Source organism: Pogonomyrmex barbatus, unplaced genomic scaffold, assembly GCF_055798465.1.
Source record: "Pogonomyrmex barbatus isolate J1 unplaced genomic scaffold, ASM5579846v1 scaffold6, whole genome shotgun sequence".
NCBI classification, from domain to species: Eukaryota; Metazoa; Arthropoda; class Insecta; order Hymenoptera; family Formicidae; genus Pogonomyrmex; species Pogonomyrmex barbatus.
This window is the reverse complement of record NW_028297160.1, coordinates 8442217-8462982: the sequence shown is the minus strand read 5'-3', so window position 1 is coordinate 8462982 and position 20766 is coordinate 8442217. Positions and strand designations below refer to the sequence as shown.

Genomic DNA, 20766 nt, shown 5'->3' with positions numbered 1-20766 from the left:
ATTTCACGCTGGAGCTATTTGTCTAGCTCAGCCCCTCGGTCGCCACGGCAGGGATGAAAAGGAGCGGAAGGACGAGAGGATTGGAAGGGGAGGATTGCGAAGGGGAATGGAAAAGACGGAAGATCGCTCGCCTCTCGTGCGTGTACTCCGTGTGCGAGACGAAAAGCGGGAATGTCCGAGAGACGAGGAACGAGAAATCGCGGAAGGAGAGAAATTGCGGTTCACAGATAGAAAGACGGTGACGAAGAGAGAGTAGAGTTGGAGAGAAAGGAGGAAACTTACGGAGGAACGAAGTGGTATAAGCTAAGATTCCTTTCTTCATTCAAGCTTCGCTGCACGTCTTATTTTGTCCTTTTTTTCCTTTTTAAGACTGAAAAAATAAATATGAAAAAGAAGAAGAAAGAAGAGAAAAGAAGAGAGAGAGAGAGAGAGAGAGAGAGAGAGAGAGAGAGAGAGAGAGAGAGAAATGAAAATGAAAGTAAATAGTTTTAAACACAGTCGATGAGGTCAAGAGAAGAAAAACCGAAAGATTATATTGTTCTATCTCCCGTATTTGTTATATTATACATTTTTAATGTATTTTTCAAAGTCGAATATAAATTTTTTTCCGTTATATTTGTTTCCTTCCTTCTTCTGTAAAATAAACTCTTCCGATTTTTCTTCGCGACAGTTGTCTGTCCAAAGGAGCGAGGATCCAAGAAGGAAATAATAAGCTAACAAAGTAAGAGTACGGAAATTATGAAGACGTCAGTGGAAAACTGGAAAGTGTGCGCGAACACACGCTGGCTGAAATGGAACGGAAGAAGGAGGCGAGGATCCGCGAAGGAGCGGAGTCAGGAGACAGACGCCGTGGGATCGCGGGGACACTTGCATGCGAGATTCACGTGGGTAGTCTCTATTATCGTGAATTTCCCTTCGGAGGTTATTGCGCGAGGAAGCGCACCCGTGGCACGCGGAGTCACATTTTTCCCAGGAGTGAGGACGCGCGTGTGCGTTTGTGTGCGCACGCGTGCACGCTATCTGACCTCGTGTCTATCCACACGCGAAACGCGTCCCGCGCGGCTATAAATCAAAACTCGGGCGACTCACGGCCTCGTAGATTGCGGATTTACGCGGTTTACGACGCGCCCGAAGGAAACCGTCTCTCGCCCGCGCGCAACTAAGCGAAGTGCATCGTCCGATTTTTACGAGGGTGTATCGACGTAAATATCGCGATAGATGTGGAAACGAAAAATATCCCGGGCTAGGCGGAGAGATTGGGACATGTATCAAGATACGAGATTATTAATGTTACTTAATTCAATTTTTGTAGTTTTAGAATTATTTTTTTTAATTCAACATTATCATTTAATTCAACACAAGAGTTTGTAACGTCCCCCCTTTTTTAAATATGTTGTAACTTGATTTTAAAAAAGTTAATTACATTTTAATACAGTGAGATAACAAAAAACTGTGAAAGCATAATAATGTCGTACTTGACGTAGCTCATGAAATCTCATTATTATTTATACAGTCATAAACATAGTTTAAATACTGTAAAATTATGACTCCGTGTAGAATCCTCACATGCATACGCACGTACATCGAAGTAAATCTCCGAGAGAATATAGAATTAATTCGCTGCTCCCTCGGACCGAGCAACACGTATAAATTTTACATTTACTCGTTACGCCAGTACTTAACGCATGTGTAAGTTACAGGAATATCATGACTAAAAAAGAATAGGTAATTAAATATCTATTAGATTAACATGTTTGTGTGAATGTGTTTATACTTAACTATATAATTGCATAATATAAAGTTTTGTGTAATAACGCAATTTATAATATGCGAATTCTGTTGAATCGCTCGGAATCTATTGTAAAGAGATACAGAGAAAACACACGGCGAGTAAAAGATGCAGCGTTAAATTCACTCGCGGATATCGCAAAACTGAATTTTCGTCTGATCGTGAGTCACTTTGCAATAACGTTTCACTCATGCGCGTATATGTACGATACATCAACCGCAGGCACGATACGTACGCGCGGCTACGCGAGAACCCGACGATAAATCAGAAGTCCGGCCACTTGTTTTCTAGTTTTGCAGATTGCGAATTCGCACAGTTTATCGGATAGGACAAGCCGAGTCCGAAGGAAGTGCCATTGCGATGGGATTAAACGGGACAGCGGGCATTTTTATGAGAGCGCGCGTGCACGGAAATACTATTGCTGAATGACACATAAATATGATGTACAGGAAACAGAATTAAAGTCACAAATAAAAATTCGCGTGTCAATTAAGATTAACAAATAGATTGTGGCAGAATAAAAAAATGATGCAATCCGAATTTTGTTTCAGTTTTTCCGAATATCCAGTAATATTATTGCTGATATTTCGTGCAATTTTCAAGATCATATATATATATATATTTGAATTAGTTTGAAAATTATTTTAAAAATAGCACACGATTTTCCTGTGTAACAACGTCGATATAGCGACAGCATATCGAAACTTTATGTTCAATCTTATCGAGGAAAAATGACGGAAGAAAACTTTTCTTAGCCGTCTCGGGAGTCGCTGGGATAGCGACAATAATTGATCATTCTGCAATTAATTATTGATATCTATACTGATAATCGGAATTAAGCTGATAACCATTGCTGTCCTCAAAATTAGAAAGTTGAATTAAGGTCATTAAAAATGTTCTCTCATCTTCGATTAAAGTTTGAAGTCTGCACGATGAATTTAAGACGAGCAAATTATTTTATAGGATTTTATTGAAACGAGCGTTAATTTAATTTTTAAAAAATTTTAATATACGAAATACATTTTCAAAATCAATGACTTACAAAACATATAAATACAAATACTAATAAAAATTTACCCAGCAGAAAAAAATATGCCTTTCAGAGAATTAAAATAAGAATATTTCTATATAAGCTTTCAATTTAGACAATCTATATGAATGTATCCTCTCGAAATAATAAATGGCCTGTACTAATTAGAAGATCGTTATAAATTGACAGTAGATAATTAATGATAGTTCGAGGCTAAATGTAGATCTTTTATGAAGCGTATAAATAAGAAAAAGCGAAAATAATAGCTTATTTAATTACATTGAACACAGCTTTGTACATATTTTAATATATCGTTATTTAAAAGCATATTACAATATAGTAAATTACATATTTCTTTACGTAAAGATTTTCTATTAATTATTCGTAAAAGTTTTTGTTTTCTCGTGCTTGATATTAAATAGATTTTATATTATTAAATAGTGTAATATCGTAGTAATTATATTTCAAATAAAGTATAATTATTGAAAAGATGTTAAATTTCATTTGTACGTTTTGATTTTACTTTCTAGCTCACTCTCTTAATTTATGATCCCTATATCTCAATTTAGGAGAAACTGTTACGTGCAATTTTTCATCTTCGCATTGCCATCTCTTCAAATGTTCATTCGTGAATGTTTCCGCCGAACATTCGTACGGTAAGAAGCGCCATTTGCTCGCGATTTGTCGAAAGCGGCGCGGGATTTAACGACTTTTAAGGAGGAAGCCAATGCGTCGCGTGCAAAAACGTCTCGAGTGCAGTGCCGGTCCGCGGCTGATGCTGGCTTTTTGCATCGGCTCTTGCCAGGGGATGGGCTTTGGCGGCCGTCTGAGCTAATTCTTATGCGATCGTAAATAATGTCGCGCATATATCAAAACTTACAGCGACTCCCCATCCCGGCGTCGCAGTCGACGTCGCTGTCTCCTGCGGTAGTCCCGTGTCTCATCCCCCCCCCTCCGCCCCCCGTTCTACCTGCATCCCTCATCTCGCGACGCGCCCCTTTCGCGTTCCCCTTGACCATCTTTAGCATCTTCTCTTCCTTTCCCATCACTTACCGCTCCGAACATTTGTACGTCTGCCAAACGGCACTTATGGTCGGTCAAATTAAAGATACAATTCCGCGATCTTATTAATTAAGAAAGTTAATTACGCCAGAATTCATTCAATTTTCCTAATTGCACATCGCCGAGTTTTCACGCCGCTTGTGCGCCTAGCAACGGTAGAATCCTGCCTTGTTCGTTGCGGAGTTATACGGCTACGTCCAGAAAGTCGGCAGACGGAGAGTGCCAAGGGATGGTCGAGGGTTCCGTCGAAAGTTCCTCTCTCTCCCTCTCTCTTGACCCCTTTTAATTTCACTATCTCGATTTAAGCACGGATTTTTCTTTTTCTTATTTCTCTTTCTTCGGATATCTTCTTTCGTCCTTCTCACCATTTTGCAACTGACTGCGAATTTTCGCGAGAGGTTAAGAAAAGCGCCGAGCAAAATTATTTAAAATAATACTTTATACTTTTTACAAATTTTTTTGTAATGGTTTATCTTTTGACTTATGACTCATTAAAACATTACGTATTTCTTCGCGCTGAATGATGGATGAAGATACATTAAAAACGGAGATTTACTTATACGAAATGTTTGTACGTGGCGGTGCAATTCAGAGAAATCGATTAAAATCTTTTTTTAAGAAATTATAGAGGAGTAAACAAGCGTTAAATATGACTCTACAAATCGGGACATTTCGTGCCGTTGTAGCGAGTTATGATATCACTTTCCGACATCCTATGAATCCCTGGTGCCTCGGTACGTCGCCGGCTCAGTCTAGACGATTCATGGATACTTCCAAGATATTTTAAATATATATCGAGCACGACGGACTGCGGAAGTTTGCAGAGAGTTTAATACCTAACGGCTCCCTAGACTGTCGTTTATACCGGCTCCAAAACTCTCCGCTCCTCCTGGATCTCTCCTCTCATTTCTTATCTCGCTCTCCGCTTCCTCTCACGGTGTCGCATCCTCTTAACGTACGATATTATTAAATTTCGAAGCCGAAATACTCGGGCAAAGTGAAATCTTCGAGCTTCGGCTCCGCTAATTTTTCATCCGTTACCCATACCCGCGCCGCCGCGACGAGAGTTCTTAAACTGCGGAATCCATTTATTTCGTTTAATACGACAATGCACACTTTAACAGATATCTTCCGAGTCGGTTAAAGCGCTGGTGTCGGTGCAGCTATAACGTGGATTATAAACGGATCTGATCTAAGCTTTCAATCTTCTAACTTTCTTCGTTTATTACAGAGAAGTATCGAAAATATTTTGCATTAACAATTCATACGATACGAAATCTATCGTTAATTACGCACGGGGGGAGGGGGGGAAGAGGGTAATTATTTATCAACTTACACGCGCAAATTTTGTATACGCGCAGAGCGGAAAATTGTGCATCCATTAACTAAAGACCTCTCCATTTTTGTACAACTTTGTACTCTTTTACCTCGCTTTAGACGTAAACTCTTTGGGGCGAGCGGACAGTTTCCGAGACAGTGTCTAAGGAGTTGCTAAAAGCGAGCGGATGAGCTAAAGTGCAACTTACTCGTGAACTTCCAACGCTCGTAAATCATTATGATTCCGCGTGGCTATAATGCGGACGCGTCTGCACTTATTACATCTTGATACATATATAAAACTTCATAAAAAAAATTGGATGAATAATTATGAGAACGATGTACATAATGTAATATTATTCACTGGTATTATATATTTAATTATAAATTTTTGTTAATATGCCGTTTGTGAAATGAATTTTTAATTTACTATCTCCTCGTATGGTGATTTTCTCTCTCTCATAAACTCTGAACCATCCGTTCGAAAAAATTATTGACTCACGAGGGAAATTATTTGCTCGATTTATACGACCCTTACCGGTTATCCGCTATCGCAGATTGAAAATTAATTTTTAATTCCGCTCTCGCTCAGTCCGATAATCAATTCTCTTATAATTAAGCGCATGTTATTTTAGAATATATCGCAGTTAGTTTTCAGAAGGGCTTAAATACTTTGAGTGTGAAAAACGACGTTGAATAATAAAGAGCTGAAGTATTTGGAAAAACAAAATTGAAAATTATGAATAACCTAATATGGTAATAAAAGGTAATTAAAATATTCTAATTAATTATCAATGAGTTGGTATACCAACTGCTTTTTACAATTTATACAAAGCAAAGGTTTTATATCTCAATTTTCAGTTACATCCAACACTTATTTATATATAACATTTATACCTATCATAACAACATTAAACAATTTTATGATTAAAATTTGAATAATGTCCGTCATAGTTTATCGTTAGTATTAGAATATCATTTTTCTGTTTCCTTAAACATAATAAATTGCAGCAGAATTAAAATTATACTTTTCTTTTCTACATAACTGCAATTGAACTGTAATGTTGTATTACATAATAAAAAATACTTTTCAGAAAGTATTTAAGAGAAGAATAGATTTCCTCGAACCACTTGAAATTATCATGCCGAAGTTGGTGCCGCAACTTGGAAACAGTAATACAATCAAGCGTACGTTTGCACGTCATTTGCATTCCGAATTGTCCATGCGGGAGGTGCCAAGTAGATACTGTCAAGTGTTGCGATCGCAAACCAAACCAACGGTGATAGATCGTCGTGCTCCCAGATGCAGATGCATCATACGTGCAAAGATTTTGCTTCCGCTTTAACCGACGTCGCGTGCAGTTCCGCCGTGTATGCGTGCCGCGTGCCCGTACACACGTGTCGCATTCCCAGGCACCAACACGAACGCACATTGCTCACGATCGTAATCGTAAGCTCGCCTCGATCGGTCGTGCGATTCATACGGTTAATGACGCAGCTTTCGTACGAATACCTGATCGGGACGCATACCCCGGGTACACGCTGGCATACCTCGGCAGCATATTGTCGCCCGAATTCTGGAGATCGCCATTGGCACGGTCGATCATCATCGATCCTTATCGAATTCTGAGTTATGCGCTAATGATAATTATCATTTATGACGATAACCGTTATGTAATGACGTAACACGTAACGCGCGCGTGCAAAATCGTTTACGTTTATATTTTATTTAGGAATTTGTCATCAGGCGTTAGGATTAAATTTTTAAATATTATTAAATTGTTATTATATGTTGTTATTAAGCTTTTTAATGTTTTCAGTTTTTAAAAATTTTAAAACGTACATATTTGAGAACAATATTAAAACAATTCGGTTATAATGTGTAGCAATTAAGAACAATATTCTCCACAGCAGTAAATATAATTAGTAATTTGATCAATGGAACTGTAGAATTGAATTTACCATGCCGCATTACGTAATGTTACTTGTATCAAGAAATTAATAATTAATTTTCAATTAGTGAATATGCATGCATAGAGTCAGACATAGTTGGAATATTGATAATATGTCGCTTATGGAATATGACAGACCATATTACTACTTACACTACTGAATACTGGTTCGTCAATATAAAATCTCACTACTGCGTGGTTGTCTCGTACGATATATTGACTGTTCAAATTGAACATTACAATAATGTAACGTTCTACAATAATGTATTGTGATTTAGGAGTATAATGACTTGTTTTTTGATTCTCTTTTTATAAGACTTTATTTTTTACCGATATATAGCAAAGGTTTCTCGTTATATTTTTAGAGCTATCGATATTGTCTTTCTTGAAAAAAGAAACGGTTCGCAAAGTTTGTTCGCGTACCACAAAGCGGACGTATTCCAGCTATTAAAGGATCAACGCTGCGTAATCAAAGAAGAAGTCGTTAAGAGCGTAATTTCAGAAAATAAAGTACCTGTTACCGGTTTCTCCGGTAAAGTTTTGCTTTCGTTCCCCTTAATGGTCGTAAAGATGAAGGCGCGATTGGAATTTAAACTTCAAAGGGCTACGGCGGTCAAAATTAAGGTTTTCTTCGTCATTAAGACTTTAACTACTTTCTACACCGGCTAGCAATGCAAGCGATCGAGTATAGATCTATCTCGGTGTGCAAATAGGGAACATAAAATGAATTTCGAGATCAAAGCGTGAAACGTTTTCTTTTATTTCTATCGATTTTTGCCAACGCCTCGAAGTATTTCATGTTCTCGATGACAACTCGATTAAAATATTTACGACTGCTTTAAATTTTCTATGACGTATAGCCATACCATTGTTTGCACCACGCTGGAAATATTGAATTTTGACAAACCAACTGTCTTCGTGCAAGCGCAACTAAATGCGTTTACACATGCTCGGTGTCACATGTACGCTTGATTTTTTTACACCAAGATGTATCATTAATGCATCGTACAATATGCGGAGAATTTTAATATAAAGCATTAAAATTTAATATAAATAGCAATATCATTACTTTGTGTTACTTCATGCATTAATTCATGTAAACTATGCTTGAATCTACTGATATAATGATTTTTCTCGATACGAAGTTATTGTGAAAATTTCGTGATGGAATCTATACTCTGCAAATTGCCTCAAATTTGATCTTCGCATCATTGTATTAAGTTTAAATAGCGAAGAATGGAGAAATGACACGAAAACGCGTATCGACACCCCTCAAACAACGCAATAATTAATGGATCCCTTGTAACATGAGGAAACCTATAATCCCGTAATCTTGAAGCGACATTGATTTACGAGTGTGGGTGGTGTCATTATTCTCAAAAAGTATCAAGATTTCCGGATCGTGATATCCAGATTCAATATCCTAATACGGCAATTTTTCAACGTCTGCTCATACGAAGCGTTCCTGCCGACATGACACTCATTAGATGATATCGCGTGAAACCGCGTTAATTTGATACCGTACTCGTAAATATTCATACGATTACGAGCGCGATACAAGGACGGCTGACGAGTGTAGCACTGACACCTGATTCTCCTTTTTTGCCTTTCTGTTACAGGAGAACGCACGGAAGCCATGCAACGTGACGCCGGATACATCTCTTCCGGAAGTGACGTCAGGCACTGGCCCGGACTTCTGCTTCCGTTTTCGTGGTTTCTAATACTCGCGCGCAACAGCCAAACTTTCTTGCTCTAGTGCACACCCGACAGTATTTCACGCTTATTTCTTGCCGTTTCCAACACTGAAATGTACCTAAAATGCGACCAAGCCAATTTAGATCGTGAAAGATGAACTTTTGTAGATTTTAAGAACATATTTATAAATCGTTTTTTATGATATTCCAGGCAAAGAAATTATGCAGTTCACGAATTGATTGCGATAAGAGTCATCTGAAGCCATCTATATCAACAATAGTATTTCAACAATAATTAGAAATATGTACAAAAGTAGAATAATGGAGAACTTGAATCTAGTTTGGGAAATATTTTAAAAACGTTTTACAGGTCGTAGAGTACAATCATGGTCGATAGATTAGATCAACAGTTAAATATAATTACTTAGTGCATATAACAATCGAGGAGAATAATATGGAATATTATTTATGTAACATTTGTCTGTCTATCTTTTATAGATAACAAAAAAATTGATAAAAGATACTTATAATCGGGTAGTTCGTAAAGAATATATGTATATGAAGATTATGAATTTGTCTGTAATTGAGAAGTTGATTACAGCAAGATAAATAGATTCTGTGACGGGTTCTGGTAGATATTTATTATAGATAACAATTAAGCAAATATTTGCTGCAATAAAATAATTTTATATGAGAAAGAAAATAAACACGCATAAAACTTCACATATAAAACTCAATATTTTTTACAAAAATGCATATGTAGCAAAAACAACTCTGTTTGCAAAATAATCTTTGTTTTTTTCATGAATGCATAAGTTCTTTTCGATCGATTGAAAACCTCAAATTTTCTTTATTAATTAAGATGTTTTACAAAAAGTTTTATATATTTATTTGGCTCTCCGATTACATATATATATGTAAAATGTTAAGTAGATTTTTTTTTTAGAGAGAATTCAGCACGAATGGAAATAAAAATAAAATGTCCTTGCACAAAATTCCTCGCGTGCTGTCCCGTAAATTTAGCTTCGTGAGCAAATAATTCATTAAATGACCTGCGATACTCCATTTGATCTCAATGTTCTGGAATGTTCTTTTCGCCTGTGCCCTCGCAATTCACGGCATTTCTTTGAGCGCAGCTCTTAAAGTCAATGGGATTAAAGCGAACGCGCAGTGCCAAAGGATGCGGAGGTAATTTGATATCGTGTATCGTGCTATATCCTTTCGTTCGAAGAGTCGAGGAGAATGCGTCATGAATTTCATGAAATTCTAGCAAATAAGTATGTTACATTCTTTTCTTGTCACAATGTATCTTGTCTATAAATAATTATGTAATTTACCGAATTGTTGCAGCAAAATAAGGTACGTATTAATTTTTAATAATTATAAACTTAATTTTTTTGTAAATACAAATAATTTTCTATTAAGAATATTACGTAAATATATAATATATAATATATATATATATATAATTATATATATAATTTGTACAAATTAAGATATACATGTTTAGATATATAATTTGATTATTATGCAGAACAAAAGACATGAACTCATACTGTTATACTTTATGATTTAAATTAATATATATATATCTCTTTTCTATATTTTTGTATTATTCCAAATTTTTTTTAGTATAAAGTGTTTTATAAGAATTATACGGATAATGTATGTGCATTCAATCAATTTTTATTTGGTTTGTGTATTGCATGAAGTAGATTCAGGCGACATAATCGCTGTTGAATTATGCTCCAGCCTCTCTTATAAATATCAAATAAGATGTTCGCTTATTCATGTTTATTTCGATGTAAAGGAAAATCATGTCGCATAACTCGAATTTGTCAAGTGCGGGAATGTGCGTGTGATATAGCGGTTGGCAATTTCTCTTGTCATGCATCGTGAATTCTGAAGACATAATTCTCCTTAAATTCGCAATTCTACTACCAACATTACACCGTTAGCTCTCTCGCGCTTGAGTAGCGCTTTGATGTGTTATGAATTACAAATAAGATAGGCAAAAAGTCACAGTGTGACAGGCAAGATTACATATTTGATCACAAAGGTGAATTGTCTGCGCAATGAGAGAGGACGACCAAAGGAACAACGAATGCATTAACTATGCTTTTTTAATGCTTTATGTATGCAATATACAGAGTAACAATGTTCTTTTCAGCTAAGCAACGTAATGATTGACAGTACTCATGATTGAAATTTTATGATTTCCGTCATGCTTTATTTTCTAATATATAATTCTCAATTGAGAACAAAATTTGTCTATTTTTAAATATCTGTCGCTAAAAGTTTATGAAGCAAGCCACATTTTATCTAGTAGTATTTGACAATTTCATGCTTGAATGATGTATGGGCGTCGTAAAGAGCGAACACTCCATTTACTACTGAACTTCACGCCGCAGCTATGTGCTTCCTTTACCACTGAACGTGACGGCGTGTTCTAAGCATATTCTTTATTATTGAACATGCATTTTAGACTTGACAATTTGTAAAACCAAATAAATTTCATTATCAGAGATATCGATATTTAAAAAAAAAAACATTACATTAATTTAGATAGATTATTTATAAAAAAATTGACAAAATAATAAAAACAGTACAAATAAATATTATTATTAATATTGATATTGTACAAATGATTTTATTAGTACTTTTCATATTTCTTATCTTCTCAGAAAATGTAATTTTATCTTTAATTTAAGCTTTTGATGTTTTTTTCATAGGCTTCATCTTACGAGACGATCGTAATTGAGTTACGACCATTCAAACTGTGCCGAATCTTTAAATGAAAATACGACGAGTACAACTGTTCGCCGTCCGGACTCCTGTTTTGAAATTGACGCATCCTATGCGCATTCTATATTCAGGACATTACTTCGTGCTGAATTATTTTTCAAGTTCGGACAGGAGCACTAGTAGCAACGGTAGTAACTCTTCCTCCCGGACGAGGCTTCTGTCGTCCTGTCTCAACCATTCCTTCTACTTGCTCACCGTCGCCGGAACGAATACCGGTTCAGCTTTTCTCTCAGTGTAATCGTATATAACTGTCACTCCGCAGTAGAGGTGATACGAACTGTAAAACTCGGTCAGTCGCGTCAACGTAACGTCCGGCGTGTATTCAGATCCAAACTGCAGCATTTGCGTGCTTGAAATTTCTAATATTGTGCAACTTTTTCTTTGAAAGAACCTAAGCTTCCAACAAAAGCATGCAAAGCACAAATCACAAAAATGCAATATCGGTTTGACCAATTCGTATTAACGTCACATGTAAAAGATGTAATGTGCAAAGCGTCAATATACTCGATCAAATTTAAATACCTCTGTGTGAGGGAAGACAAATAATTTAGATAAAAGACTCGTGGAGTTGTAGCAATTAATTAGATCGTGCGGCGTACAATTAAATTGGCGGATGTCGGTGGATGTCACGTGACAATTGTAGAGAAGTCAACGAGTGCGACGAACGCGTCTAACGAGGTACGATGCAATTCGATCGGCGCATCGGGGATCGTTAAAAGTGCCGCTTAAGCTAAGCTAAAGCAAGAATAAAATAACACTAAATTTACGACGGACCGTGAATCAACATGCTTTATGATTGTTCGGCTAGCGGATGATAAAGGATGAAAGCACGCGCGGAGAGCTAGCTGGCCAGGTCGAACATGGGCTCGAATACCCGCCGGGGTGGGGGGGATGAAAATTGGAAAACTGCATTGTCCACCCGTTCTATCCCTCTGGGACACATTCGTTAGTGGGCATCGTCCACCGACGATAAATTTCACGTATCTTCCACTTTCCCGTCTTTCACCTGCGCTCAAATTAAAGATCAGCTCGATCGTGATTGCTCTCCACACGACTCTCAAATCGATTGCTCTTATTAAATATTTAATAAAATATTGAATTACTAGAATAATTTTATATTTAACTATAAATGTAATTATTAAAACAATACTTTAAAGTTCATGTATTCATCATCGCGTTTCTGTTTACAAATTTAGAAACCAATCTTGAAACATGATATAATTCAATATATAGATTTTAAGATGCGACTTAATATTTTTACACAGCTTTGAGAAATTTAGATAAAGCTTAATTTTCAAAGTTTCATAGTTTTGAGTTTTATTCTGACTCGGTGAGGCTACATGAGCACTGCTATTCAATTGAGACAGAATGTACACTTGAAATACAGTTATTGAAACCATATCTACATATTAAAAAATAAATTCAATTCATGATTACAGAAATAACCGTAAATTAGAGATATAATGAAGAAATTATTTTATGATTTGGCAAAGAGATTAATTCAATGAATAATTAATATCATAAATGACACATAATAAATTGTTTAATTTTTTGAAGAAAATAAATCCCATTTGTTTTATTGTAAAAAATAGAAATATAGTTTCGAGAAAATAATAGGCGTGTTGAAACAATAGGCGTTAAAAAATCAGAATATTTTGTATTCATTGAACAAAAATTAGAACGAGATAGTGTATTGTTTGTTCGTATCAACGTGCGTGCATTAATTGGATTGCTTGAAGCACTATTGAAACCGCAAAACATATTGATACGTTTAAATCCTGCGAGCATTGGTGCTAAACCTACAATATCATATTAAAGTGCATAATAATACGGAATTTCAGAATAAAATATACATGTTAAATTGAACACGGCTCGACATGACGACGCATGTATAGAATTTTATAAATGACATGCACCTGCACCGTACATTTTTTACGCTTGATTTAATGCAGTTGATTTTTTGGACATATTTTACGTATATACAAGTATTTCTTTTTGCTTTTTTTTTTTAAATTCGTTTTATTTTTGTAGCTCGACACACGCACGGGGCTATTGAGAGATTTCGATAGCCGGACAGACAAACGGTGGCTAATTTTCGCAGATCCGCCTCTGTGCGTGACTCAAACAAAAAAGAGGCCGCTTTTCCGTAAAAAGTGTTTGCGATCTTGCTTTGTTAACGGACAATTCAACTTTGTTGCTATGGATAAACAACGGCCCGCCAAACGAATGTACCTTCCCAATAGTGCGTTCAACCTCGCTTTTAGCGTCCCTTTTCACGCAAATTGCCACGAAAAGCTGAACCAGTTAAAATATTTACGAACGTCAAGTTTATCGCAAGAAATACTGTCGAACTGAGAATGCGAGAATTGCGTTTTGTCAGTTTTAACAATACATATACTGCGATTTTTGGTAGATTCACGAATCTCTTATTTTTATGTAAATTAAACATTATAAAGAGATAAATCTATTAATAATTTATAAATAATATAATTTTCGTTCATTTTATTAAAGATATTTAATGTTAATACATTTAAATTCATTAATTTTAATAAAATTTAATTTTTTATACGGAATACTGTTTTGTTACGATCTCAGAATATTAGGTGTCTGATTTGAAACATAAAGTGCTGCAGTAAATTAAATTGCTAATGGCGATTAATGGGTTAATGGGCGATTTTTTTCAAGTTATGTTCTTTTCGCTCTATCAATCACTTTTCCAAACTGTAGAGTAAATTTATAAAATATCAAAGATTACATTAATTTTATTATATACTACGTTGCGTAATATGATATATAGAAATAGATATTGCTGAATACAATACAAATTCATATAATAATTTGCTTAATAATGTAAATGTTTTAAATTTTATTATTTTATATACACGCGTATGCATCATAATTGCATTATTATTTTACAGAAATTAAAATAATTTTGATTATTTATAATTGGGCTTTTACAAACGACGATTATATATCAAAGATTTAAAATATTTGAAACTATAAAATATAATATGTTATAATATGTTATAAACAAAATAAATTAAATGAAAATATCATGTATTTTTCTTCCAAGCATGTACATTATTACAATGTACATTATTGTACATTATTGTACATTGATACAGATAAAAGATTAAGACACAAACACAAGATAAAGATCATTCAGTCTTTATTTAATCCACATTTGCATAATTTTTATCGTAGCGCGCAAATATTACCATCTGTATTATGAAGTTTAAGGAATCTGTGTTTGCGAACATTCAAAAAATCGATAAGGAATTATTTAAAAGATATAGTGCCATCATATAAATTTGCCATCACCAACAAAGTAGCGTGGTATACAATTATATACCTCATAATCAAATAAAATATCGATCTCGTGAAAATAAGTGATAAAAACATTGGCAAAGCATCAGTTATGTTTGTATATATCAGAAATATTTTAAATGTTCATGTGTTTTGTTATTCAACATAGGGCGTATTCATTATATGTACCTTTTAAAATCCGTGCCCTTTAATTTCATTGTATACATTAAAGACAATTAAAATATTCAGTTTTCAAAAGAAACCTATTATCAAAATCTTATATCAATAACATTTTTAATATTTCTAACTATTTGTTAATACATTTTACGAATTATTAAGTTAAATTGATTACACTTTTATAAAAATTATTAAAAAAATTTTATACTTGTGTACTATTATAAGTATTAGTTATATAAAATATGCTTGATTACAATTAGCGTGATTTTATTTATATTACACAGATATGCGCATACCTGACGAATACGCATTTAATTAAGACACATGTTGCTTTTTAATTGAGTTTATAAAAAATGAACTTGACGATTATAAATTGATCAATCACTGACCGTCGGGGCAAATTTAATTGAAATATATGCACATTTTAATGGTATACAGTTTCAACAAATTTACATTGGAGTTTGCTTAAATTTGCATTCAAAATGTGTTTGGTTGAGACAACCTGCATTTCGATTTGTATGTCACAGAGACAGATTTGATCGACTTTTAACAGTACTCATTACTCAATCATTGAAATTTATCCTGTATACTTGCAAAATGGATTCATTCAATTGTTACTTCTGGAAATTTGTAAAAACTAAAATTTTATTTCTACGATGTGTCACAAATAATTCAATGCAATTACTTTTTATGCGCCACGTACCATTCATACTGTACATGAAATATTTAAAAATACAAACTAAACGTCGACTTGTGTTTATGTAGTTTCATTTGCACGTCAATAACGAGTTGTTGTCAATGCATGTCAATGTTTTTTTACCATAAGTCCGAAACTGTATGAAAGGCATTTGAAACGAACGATAGGTATTTTTAAATCTATATAACGTATTGACGTTATGTTTTATTACAAGAAAGTAAAAAATAATATTTTATTGGAATGATCGTGGATGACATATTTATAGAGTTTTAATTCACAACTGTAGCTTTTCTCCACTTTAATAAAAAACAATCAGCTTTGTGTTCAATTTATACACACAAATAAATATTACAAAATTTAGTAACAACTAAGGATTCATTATTAAAACAATTTTTACTTAATGTATCATTATTTGATGAAAAAATAGCAGATGAAAAGTGCAAATCTCAAAAACAATGAAGAAAAATTTTTAAATCTGAATTATATATATTGTTATATGATAAGAAGATTAACTATATGTTCCACAATAATTTACATATAATTGTTTTTCATTACAAGAAATGTTAAATTTATATGCTCAAAATGTATGTAATAAATTAAATAGTATTGTGTAATTATCAATTTATAAAAATGTGTATGAGTTATGCCATTATTTGTAAATGCATATAAAAAATGTTTTGCGTAGAATGGTAATTTGTAAGATATTAATTAATCCTCTTTACATTTGTTTCTTCTGTTTCAAGTAATGGAAGATACAAATTCTACAGATACGAATATACCTCATTAATAATTGAATGAGAAACGTGCATAATATATTTGCAATCTAACACAGTGCAAATACCACCAACTGTTATACAAGACCGAATACAGATATCGTATCGCATATAAAAGGAAAAATGGTGAGTAGCCTCCTCTATTCAGTTCGTAATTTGATCTGGATTTCATTTGCAACGAGAGAGAATGAAGTTAATTATTCTGTTCGCTGTGATTGTCATCATTCAGCGTAAGTAAATCAAAATCAGAGACTTAATGTATATAATAAGTATATATAATAAGTATATAAAGCGAGGAAAATGAGTGAAAAAATATACGGATTAATCTGTTCGACAAAATAAAACTAACAATAACAAAATTTGTCTTTAGTTTGTGTTCTGCAACAGATTATAAATTATAAATGTTCTAGATATTTTCTGCTGTTTTTATAACAGTATGGATACTATTTACTAAATATAAAACATTTTTAAACAAAATAATGCTCATTTCAATCTAAATTCCTTATAGAGACTTCCTGCGATGAATCTGAACGGATCGTTGGTGGTGACATAGCTACACACGGTCAATTTAAATATCAAGTTTCTCTTGAATCTTATGGCGAGCATATTTGTGGAGGTAGCATCATTAGTCCGATACATATTGTCACTGCTGCACATTGCGTAAATGACGATTTCTATACAAATGGTATGGTAAGTAATTATTTTACATTAACAAAATTTAATTATTAATCAGAAAATATATTTTTATTATTATTATTTATTAAAATAGATTAATAATGTGTATATAAAAAACAGTGATATATAAAGATATTTTTACATTACATTACATTATTTCCTAGAATAATTATATGTATACTTTTATTTCAAATTTTAATTATTACTCTTACATAGTCCAAATTTTTTTTATATCCAAGTAATATTATACTACTATATGACAATTATTTAAATTTGAGACATAATATTTAAATACTTGAAATTCATATTCAATACTTGAAAAAAAAACAAATTAAATGTATTTTGTTTATTCTATTCATAAAATAATTATAAAAAATAGTTGATATTAAATAATGTTATTTAAATTATTAGTTAGTTTTTATCTGACTTAACTTTTATTTCAAAATAGATATTTTAAATATTTCGATATATGAAATTTAGGAAAATTAATCATTCTTGCCAGAAAAGTGGAATATTTAAATTAACATTTAAATAAATAATCAATTTATATTGCTTCTGTTAATTAACCAAAAGTATATTTGAGTTTCTTCCGTTCTGAATCATTCATAAAATGATGTGAATATTATTCACATCATAAATAACAGAATCAAATTTATTCGGATAGTGTTTCGATTATTATTCTGTGATCCGGAATGTCATGGCTATTATTATGGTATTCGATATCTGCGTATCTGATTTCCTAGTTATTTCGAATATTAACAGATACATGCAGTCATATTTAGTTAATATATCTACTAAACTCAAAACACATGGTATTTCTCAATTAATCGGACAATGAAAGCACTAAATTACGATATGTATAAGTAATATTCAATATTCACACAATCAATATTGAGTTTAATATCTTTTCTCGTATATTGTTTTTGTCTCAGTTTTCTTCTAGTATTTAAAAATTTTTTTACACTAATGTATTTTTGTCCTCTAATTTTTCCTTAATTCATCAAAATACTTAATTTTCAGGTTGTTGTAACCGGCACTATCAGTCCGACATTGTACGGTGGCGAAAAGCACAACATCAAATGTATTCGGATACACCCAAGTTACACTGGTGAAAAAGAGGGTGGCTGGAGACACGACATCGCCGTTATAACCGTAAGTTGATCAAGTTAATCATATTGAATGCAAACAAGAAAGTGTCGTATAAAAGAAACAATCTCAGTTATTTCTCTTTTTAATCGACTTACGTCATTTGACGAATATGTTTGCGTAGCTAAACAAACCGATCAAGATAAATAATATCCAAGGTCCAATTCCTTTAGCAAGTAAAGACTATATTAACGGCGGCAAGCGCGGAATTATAAGCGGATGGGGAAAAACTTCAATAAATTCACCATCTTCGTCGATGCTCAAATGGCTTAGCGTGAACGTTTTGAGCCAAGAGCGCTGTCTGCATGGTCATAAAAATCCACGTACTAGCGAAAATCACATCTGTACGCTGGAAAAGGTTGGGCAAGGTGCTTGCCAAGTGAGTATACTCTTACTTTTTATATTATGCATAATGTATCTTAAAAGTATTAAGTATAGTTTTTCATTAAGCAACAGTAAGTCAATTAAATACGGCATTTTTAACGATAAAGTTTTCTAATTATTCGATGCTCTTTTGTCGCTTACTGTCATAAATTATTAATTAAGAATTCTTTGTCATACTTTTTCTATAGGGTGACAGTGGCGGCCCTCTCATTGTCGATAATGAGCTCGTTGGCGTCGTCTCTTGGGTTTTGCCTTGCGCTTTAGGTGTATCTGATGTTTATACTAATGTTTATAAATATCTCGATTTTATCAAAGAATCTCAGTTAATATGCTAAACTGTCTTTAAAATATTATCTGGTTTCAAGATTTTTTAATTTTATAAATAAGATAACGAGCCATAAATATAACAAATATATTATATTAATCTTTATTTTGGAATTTTAAGTATCTCTTTGAAGAGTAACAAAATAATAAAAATCAAAGGAATCATTGGAATCATTTTTATATAGACTTAAAAAAAAATTTAAAAAAAAAAATTTATTATTTTCCAGAATTTATAATAATATAACGCATTCTTTTGCATACGAGTGGAATATTGATGATTGTCATTATCCACTCATTTTTTGTAAGAAATAATGTAGCTTTAAATAAAAAGATTTAATAATGTTATCGAATAAACTTTATCTATATATTTCTATTAACAGTTATGTTATGATATTCAATTATCCTTTATATCATCTCTTAAAACCAATATCTTTCTTATGTAACTCAATTTATGTGTACATTACATTAATATTCTCATAACTATAAAAATTATCTATTAAACAGCAGTTCAGCTTTTTATAAAAGATGAAATCGATTCAGTCTGTCATTCTAAATATGTAACAACTATGAACTTAAATTAAGAAGCTTCTTAATCTGATTAGATGCCACACAATTTATTGCAACCCTTGCAATATACGCTTATCGTCCAACGAGATGCCGACGGGTTGCCCGAGCAACTGATAAAATATCAGCCGTCTATCGAGCAATGTTTGCCGATATTTTATCCGTTTAATTGTTTTTCGATAGCTGAGAGTCAGATCGGCTTTTTGCGCACAAGGGGTCAGCGAGATGGGGGAGACCCGGGTTATTCGTTACAATGAAATTGAATCGTGCGTTAACCGGGGCAAGATGGTAAACAGCATTTATTGGCAGAATAATTTTTTGCCCACGTTACTGGAAATTAGCTGTCACCGTGCAATCTCACGTCAATGCCTCGACGTAAACGGGCCGCAACAGTGCACCGCTGAGGAAGAAACATCCGCCGTTACATTGTCCTTGTTCTTTCCGCGGTAGTTTGTCTTTGTCAGGAAAATCCGTTTATATGTGTGCGAGTTATGATGATGCCTTTGCGCGTGCTTATGGGACGCTGTAAATGCAGGCGATAAGAACGCAAGGCGTAAAATATTGCTTCTGCATCAGAGCGAATATGTTGAAACTTTAAGTGTAAACTGGTGCTTAGAATAACTCAAGAAAGAAAGAAGCCATTCTCCAATGATTTTCACATTACGGAAAGTATTTTATGAATTAACATTGTTGGAATAGAAAACAGAATTTAATAGAACGTTGTTACTTCTAAAAAGAATATTAAATACCTTTGCATATAAGTATATTGATATTAAAGTGTGATACCGCATGATTTATTATTGGCATGAAAACAAATTAACACTTATTCATCAAAATTATTTTCGCGTATAAAGCGTCTCGTGTCCAGATTCCAGCTTTATTCATACAATGTATCCATAGCGGTATTGTAGAAACGTAGAAAAATGGCAAAAAAGGAGGAAAATAACGATGAACACCGGATATTCGGCTCTCACGCCGAGTTTTTTTTTCCAAGATACGCTTATCAAGCGCCATTTCTCTCCTTCGCCAATTTCGGCTTCTGTCGATCCACCCGGCTGCCGTTGTCTCGTT

The 20766-nt window shown here is 33.5% G+C and overlaps 3 protein-coding genes across 14 annotated transcripts in view; 2 read left to right on the top strand and 1 right to left on the bottom strand.

The window, feature by feature from the left end:
* The window catches only part of LOC105424892 (zwei Ig domain protein zig-8), a 95814-nt gene extending 84709 nt beyond the window's left edge, over positions 1–11105 (top strand). For 6 of the 8 annotated variants that reach the window (XM_089082913.1, XM_089082915.1, XM_089082914.1 and 3 more), the window contains one exon: positions 27–2295. In XM_089082913.1, the coding sequence (XP_088939039.1) occupies positions 27–256 (230 nt within the window). In that variant the 3' untranslated portion in view covers positions 257–2295. Of the gene's footprint in view, positions 1–26; positions 2296–8769 lie in introns of those variants that run through there. The other 2 variants (XM_089082917.1, XM_089082918.1) reach the window with 1 other exon arrangement.
* Positions 1–20766, bottom strand: part of LOC105424865 (protein amalgam) — a 270737-nt gene that overhangs the window by 24602 nt on the left and 225369 nt on the right. The gene's annotated exons all lie outside the window — the stretch shown is intronic.
* LOC105424836 (chymotrypsin-2-like) lies at positions 14464–19623 on the top strand. Its single transcript, XM_011635301.3, has 5 exons — positions 14464–16832; positions 17111–17292; positions 18298–18429; positions 18548–18802; positions 18996–19623. Exons 1-5 carry the CDS (start codon positions 16790–16792, stop codon positions 19140–19142), a joined length of 759 nt encoding a protein of 252 aa, XP_011633603.2. The 5' UTR covers positions 14464–16789; the 3' UTR covers positions 19143–19623.